The 6,829-nt window shown below is 49.4% G+C and overlaps 1 protein-coding gene across 2 annotated transcripts; it reads right to left on the reverse strand.

The window, feature by feature from the left end:
• Positions 1 to 100: 100 nt before the first annotated feature.
• Positions 101 to 6,649, reverse strand: LOC118633906 (PSMC3 interacting protein). 2 transcript variants are annotated; one of them, XM_036268125.1, is made up of 8 exons: positions 5,585 to 6,649; positions 5,389 to 5,489; positions 5,124 to 5,213; positions 1,605 to 1,716; positions 826 to 884; positions 684 to 737; positions 509 to 568; positions 101 to 430 (listed from the first exon to the last, which is right to left on the reverse strand). In XM_036268125.1, the coding sequence occupies exons 1-8, from the start codon at positions 5,616 to 5,618 to the stop codon at positions 374 to 376; spliced, it is 567 nt and encodes a 188-aa protein (XP_036124018.1). In that variant the 5' UTR covers positions 5,619 to 6,649; the 3' UTR covers positions 101 to 373. The 2 variants fall into 2 exon arrangements, with proteins under 2 accessions (XP_036124018.1, XP_036124017.1); XM_036268124.1 differs by having other exon boundaries at positions 826 to 971.
• Positions 6,650 to 6,829: the final 180 nt, after the last annotated feature.

Raw genomic sequence — 6,829 nt, forward strand, 5'->3', positions numbered from 1 at the left:
CCCTTGTTCCCCAAGCTCCCTTCTGCCTTCCTAAGATTTGATATCTGGGAGGTTTGATTGTCCAGAGGAAATTAAATATTTTTATATCAAATTATATTACAATAAATATTGCCAAATGCTTTCCTTTAGCTCTGTTCCAAGTCTAAGTGTTAAGCTCAAGCAGTTGAAATGTGGACCATGTAATGAGCATAACCGTCTACTCTGGGTGACTAGCACTCCCCTCCCTCTCTGCCTGGTACTCTGGTTTATGCCCCTCTCCCAAATGCTCTGGTCGAAGGTGGAAAGCAGCAGTAACAACAACAAAAAAGCTGGCCTGAACAGCAGCCAGTCTGGGAGATCTCTGTCCCCATACCCAATCCCACTACAGGGGCTCTCAAGGGTCTGGGAGTTTGACGTTATAATCTTCATCTGTCTCTATCCCAACTTCCTCCTGTGGGGCAATGAGACAAGTGAATGAGACCTTAGATGAAACCCCAGGGGAGCAAGGAAGGAAAAGAGAACCACTCACAAAGAACTGCTTCTTGCTCTTGGGGTATCCTTCAAGGATTGCATCACACAGCTCTGTTGCCTGACAAGAAACAAAACCACCCCTTTGCAAATGGGCAGTACTTGGCACTGCCTGACAGATCCATGATATGGGGCAGCAGTTTCTCTGGGGGCTGCCTTGGAGTTCCTGCACTTACCATTCTCTTGCGCTTCCTCCACTCCTTGCAGTACTTCTGCCTCTCTCTGTACACCTGGACAGAGGAAACAGGTTCCTCTAAACCCTTGACCACAGTTCTCTACACTGGCAGCCCTCCCTACTAGTCCTCCCTCCCAACTCACCTGTTCTTTCTCTTCTGGGGTCACATGGTTGGTGGCTGCTTTGATGTTCTTCAATCTCTCTGTATAGCCAGCACATTCCTTCTTTAATTCCTGGATCTCTTTCTGCATCTCCGGTGTGGTCAGGGCACTACTCAACTCCTTCAGCTCTGAAACCATGTCTCCCTGAGATCACTTGGTATCCCCCAAGGAAGGGGTTCTCTCCCAGTGGGCACTCCCTGAGGTAGGATACCAGGCCTCCACTTGCTCTGGGTTCTGCACCCAGGGTCCAGAATGGGCCCCTTATTCTGCAAATGCTCAGGAAAGATTAAGACTTACAGAATCATCAGTTTATCTAGTTTCCTGCTCCAGCTACAAGTAGTGGTCAGGTGTGAGGCTAAACAGACTAAGCTGTAGCCAGTGAAAGGAGCAGGAATAAAGGGAAGTGTGGGAACAGTATACTCATACTCATGGTAGGGAAAGCAATTACCCATTTATATTTTATTATTATTATTTTTCTAAAGAGCTGGAGAGTACCTGCGGGTCTCGAACCACCCTCGCAGACAAGAGTGTTTAGCAAACTGAGAGTTCGATGCAAAGGAACCACTGAGCTAAAGCCAGCCCTCCCGTTTGTATTTTAAAAGCCATTAGTTATCATATATTTCTTTTACTGTAATGGGATAGCAGCCCAGCAAAGGGATCTTCACTGCAGTGAGAAATGCAGTCCAACCATTCCCTTAGTCATTCCTGATCTCTGGACTGACCCTGACACTAGGGCACCCTCTGCAACAGCTCATTCCTACCAGCCTCCATGTGGCGGCAGCTCTGCTGCAAGCTCTGCACCTTGGCAGTGAGGGTCACAATTTTGGCATCCAGGCTTTGGAGGTCGGCATCACTCACCATTTCAAACTGGTCCTGCGAAAGACAAGAAAAAGGAAAGTGGGCTGATGTGTGACACATACACTTAAGAACCCAACCTTCCAAAGGACCCTCCAAAATAGCGGGAATGTACTTTTGAGAAATTCAGTTTTGTACTGGATCCAACAAAAAAGGAATCAAAGTTGAAATCTAGCCCTGGCCGGTTTTGCTCAGTGGTTAGAGCATCAGCCTGTGGTCCAGAGACTCGGGTTCGATTCCCGCTAAGGGCATGTACCTCGGTTGCAGTTTGTCCCCGGCCCTGGTTGGTCATGTGGGTGGCAGCCACTTGATGTGTCCCTTTCATGTCAATTTTTCTCTCTCTCCCTCCCACTCCCACTCTATCTGAACAAAAAATGGAAAAAAAATGTCCTTGGGTGAGGATAAAAAAAAAAAGTTGAAATCTAATGTCTGTCTTCAAGGAGCTTCTAGGTTGGCAGGAGACTGAACAGGACAAGTATCTTTCAGTTTAATGGTCAGGCCTCTCACTGGGCTGAAGGAGTAAAGGAACATTCTTCCCAAAGTGGTGATACCTAAATTGTGGGCTTCCACAATAGGAAGAGTCGACAGGGAAAGAGGAATGGGGGGAGGTATTTAGTTAATAGACTCTAGTAATAAAGTCTGAGGAACCCCTCCCATAAGAGACCAGCTGCTAGAAAAGGACTGTGTTGGGCTCAGGTGGAGTCTCATCAGTTGGTGATGGGGAGCAGGTTAGAAAGGATGTAATCCAGCCTGGGCAGCCTGGACTCTACATTAAGGCAAGGTTAAACCTTTACAGCAAGAGGCTACAGCCTGTAAGCCAAATCCTGCCAGATGCATGTCTCAAAACAAAAATATACTGAAACAGCCAAACCCATTCATTACATATTGTCTACAGCAGCTTTTGCTCTACAGTGGTGGACTTGAGTAGCTGTGACAGTTCTGTAGCTGTGGCAAGAGACCATCTGGCCTGCAAAGCATAACAATATTAACTGCCTGGCCCTTTACAGAAAAAAAATCTGCCAACTTCTCATGTAGGAGACCTTCAACAGAGTAATAAAGTAATGAAACCTATTTTAGGAAAATTAGCCTTGATGGTGATTTGGTTCAGTTAAACAAGTATTTAATGTCTATTGGATGTTAAATACTGTGGAGTGCTAAGCAAAGAAAGATGAGTGAGAAGTGGGGTCTGTCCTAGGATGGTTTAGTGAGGGAGACAAGTAAAAAGACAATTATAATACAGTATGCCTCAAGAGGTAAGCACCTGAAGAAGAGGCCATTAGCTCAGAGCATCTAGGAAAGGTTTCTAGAGAAGGTAATACCTGAGTGAAATTCTAAAGGAGGAATAAGAGCTGGGCAAAGAGGCAGAAGAGGAAGAAGGGACTAAAAAGGCAGAGGGAGGACAATGAGCAAAGGATACAGGAGTAAAACATATAAATGGTCTAGTATTAGTGGACAGAAATAACATGGACAGGTGATGTTAGAGGCAGGCTGGGGCCAAGTCTCCCAAGTGCCTTTTACCTGTTCCAGAGAGCACTAGTTTTAAGTAGGGAAATGGCAGGCTAGATTTTCATTAACACAGATCACTGGCTGCAATGTTTGAGGAGGCCAGGAGATCTGTTAGGATACTGCAGTAGATAAGGAATGCCTGAACTAGAGCAGTGATGGCAGGTGGAAAGGCGAGGATGCATTCAAGAAGGGGAAAATCAACTGGACTTGATGGATGGCTAGCCATGTGAGATAAGGGAAGTTAGGAATGATTCCCTAACCCTGATGGGTTTGGCTCAGTGGTTTAGAGTGTCAGCCTATGGACCAACAGGTCATGGGTTTGATTCCGGGCAAGGGCATGTACCTGAAGTGCAGGTTCTCTCTCTGGCCCTGGTTGGGGTTCTGTGGGAGGCAACCAACAATGTCTCTCTCTTCCTCTCTTCCACTCTCTTAAAAGAAAAAAGGATTCCCTAGTCTCTGGCTTGGATGAAGAGTGATTCCATTAAGAAAGAAGAATGGGCCCTGGCCGGTTTGGCTCAGCGGTTGGCGCGTTGGCCTGCGGTCTGGAGAGACCCGGGTTCGGTTCCCGCTAAGGGCACGTACTTCGGTTGCAGTTTGTCCCCGGCCCTGGTCGGTCATGTGGGTGGCAGCCACTCGAAGTGTCCCTTTCACGTCGATGTTTCTCTCTCTCTCTCTCTCCCCCGACTCTATCTGTACAAAAATTGCAAAAATGTCCTCGGGTGAGGATAAAAAAAAAAAAAAAGAAAGAAGAATGGCCCTGACCGGTTTGGCTCAGCAGTAGCGTGTCAGCCCAAAGACTAGAGTCTTGGGTTCGATTCCAGTCAAGGGCACATACCTTGGTTGCGGTTCATACCCAGCCCTGGTCCAGTTGTGCAGGAGGCAACCAGTCGATATGTCCCTCTCATATTGATGTTTCTCTCTCTCTCCCTCCCTCCTACTCTATCTGAACAAAAATGGAAGTGTTCTCGGATGAGGATTAAAAAAAGAAGAATGCTCCCTGGCCAGTGTGGCTTAGAGGCTAGAGTGTCTGCCCATAGACAAAAGGGTCACAGGTTCGATTCCCAGTCAAGGGCATGTACTTGGGTTGCAGGTTCAATCCCTGGCCAGCCAAGCTGAGTGCAGGAGGCAAGCAATCTGTGCCTTTCTCTTGCATGAGGTCTGTCTCTCTCTTTCTCCCTCCCGCCCTCTCTCCCCGTCCACTCTCAAAAAAAATCCTCAGATGAGGACTAACAAAAAAAAGTGAGAGGAGTCAGTTTAGGGGAGAGATGGAGCATTCTACTTCAGCCATAATGATTGTAAAAGACATTCAGATGAAGGCCTGGGCTGGAGATACAAACTTAATGTGTGTGTTTAGGGAGTTGGGTGGAGACAGAGAAAATCATTTGGCAGAAGATGGTTCTAATCTAGATAGATGATGGGGAATAAGAACTTCCAAGCGGAAATCGATCTTGGATTTTCTGTCATCTATTATATTTCAAAACTGGAAATCTCATGAAGTTTGGATCATAGCAAAGGAGTACACACACTGATTTAAAGGATGGCTGCCCCCCCCCCCTTTTTTTATCCTCAGCTGAGGACACCTTTCCATTTTGTTGTTCAGATAGAGTGGAAGGGAGAGAGAGAGAGAAACATCGACGTGAAAGGGGCACATCGAGTGGCCGCACAACACAACAAGGGCCGGGGACAAACTGCAACCGAGGTACGTAGCCTTAGCGGGAACCGGACCCGGGACTCTCGGGACCGCAGGCCGACGCTCTAACCGCTGAGCCAAACCGGCCAGGGCTGGGGCCCTTTTAATGGCGTAAGACAGCTGAGTTTCAAGGACTGCCTCAATTCTCCCAAAGAGAGTTCATACTAGGGATTGATTCACCTAATACTGAGCTCGCACACGGGCGATAATTTGCGCAGGCTTCCCTCACCTGGTCCGCAAAATATATCTTCTGCTTGCCATACATCTTCTCTTTGATCTTGCCTTGTTGGGCCAGCTGCTCCAGCGCCTTCACCACAGCCTGGCATAGGGGAGAGTGCGGAGCAATCAGTGACCTCGGGCCGGGCAGCCAGGGATGGGGGCAGCGCGCGAAAAGCCTTAGGAAGCCCAGGGCTACAATGGCAGCCTCCGGACGGCAGGACCCCAGGCTGACTGGAGGGGTCCCAACGGGAGGAGTCCCGGGACAGAGTCCTCACCGCTTTGCCCAGTCCGTGTTCCCGCTGCAGGTTCCCGAACACATCCTGGGCGCTGTAGGGCCGGTTCTGCTCCTGCAGGTACTTCAGAAGGATCCCGGGGGCTACGGGAAGAGACGAGGCAGGGGAGGAGGGTCACTCAGCTGACCTCCCTCACCCGCTCCCCTCCGGGTCTTCCCGGCTCCCAGGGCCCGCTAACCTCCAGTCGCGGCTTCAGCCCGGCCTTTACTCATGGCCTTTCCCGCCGCCAAACTCCGACCGCCGGACGTTACAGTTGCTCAGGGCAACGCCTTCTTCCGGCGACGGGAGGGGCTGCCCTGGTGCGGTGACTGGCGGAAGGGGAAGCCTTCGCGAGGAACGAGACGACCCTTCCCGGGCACCGTAGTTGATTCTGCCCGGAGCGTGGGCGCCGGCCCGAGCCCCTGCCTCGGGAGTCTGCGGAGGCGGGGATACACGCTTCCAGTTTCTCCCTTCCTCCCTCTTGGGACGAAAGCGTGGTTAAATCACGCCTTGGGTTTGTGACCCAGCACCAGCGGCGGTTACGCACTCGTGACCCTCGGCAGGAATGAATGTTCCAACGGGAAGAAACCTCACGGTCAACTCTCACTGGGCAAGCGGCTTGGTCAAGGTCACAGGGAAGTTACTCACAGGGACATGTCTTATCCCACGGCCCGAGACTCTTTGCCAGTTAGTCTCATTAGTGAAATAGGAACCGAAGGCACTTGCAGAAGGGTGGTCGTGAGGACCTAATATATTGGGTGCGTAAAACACTCTGGAAAGAGGCAACGTCACCCGTGTTTGCTCGTTACCGAGCCCCGCACACAGGGGGCGCTCAATTCATGCTGTGGTTTGAATGCCAAGGAAAGAAAGGTGGGGTTGGGAGGAGGCTATTCTTAAACCACGAAGCTTTTAGAAGTTTCCTGTTGGCTGAGTCAATCTTATGGCAACACCTGGCAGGTGCTTTCCACTCCTGCCCACAGTGGCCAATGGGACAAAGCTTAAAATAAGTATGTCTAGTTTCTGAGGTCAGCTGAAGGCTAAAGAGCAGCTGTCCCTGCAACTCAAACAATCCAAAGAAGGTACATGGTGTTACTTTTTAAAGCCTTCTGTTATCTAAAATCTCTTTAGCCTTTGGATGTACTTGTCTTCACACATTTAAGGGGCAGTACCAAGAATTAGATGCCCTGGCCAGTGTGGCTCAGCTAGGGGCTCAGTTGGTTGGAGCATCGCCATGCACCAAAAGGATGCTAGTTCTGTCCCCAGTCGGGACACATACTTAATTTGCGGATTCGATCCCCAGTAGGGGTGCGTACAGGAGCCAACCTATTGGTGTTTCTCTCATACGTCAATGTTTCTCTCTCTTCCCCTTTCTAAAATCAGTACAAGCATATCCTCATGTGAGAATTAAAAAATAATAATTAAAAAGGATGGAACTGCAGGCTAG

Source organism: Molossus molossus, unplaced genomic scaffold (genome assembly GCF_014108415.1).
Source record: "Molossus molossus isolate mMolMol1 unplaced genomic scaffold, mMolMol1.p scaffold_m16_p_19, whole genome shotgun sequence".
Taxonomy (NCBI): domain Eukaryota; kingdom Metazoa; phylum Chordata; class Mammalia; order Chiroptera; family Molossidae; genus Molossus; species Molossus molossus.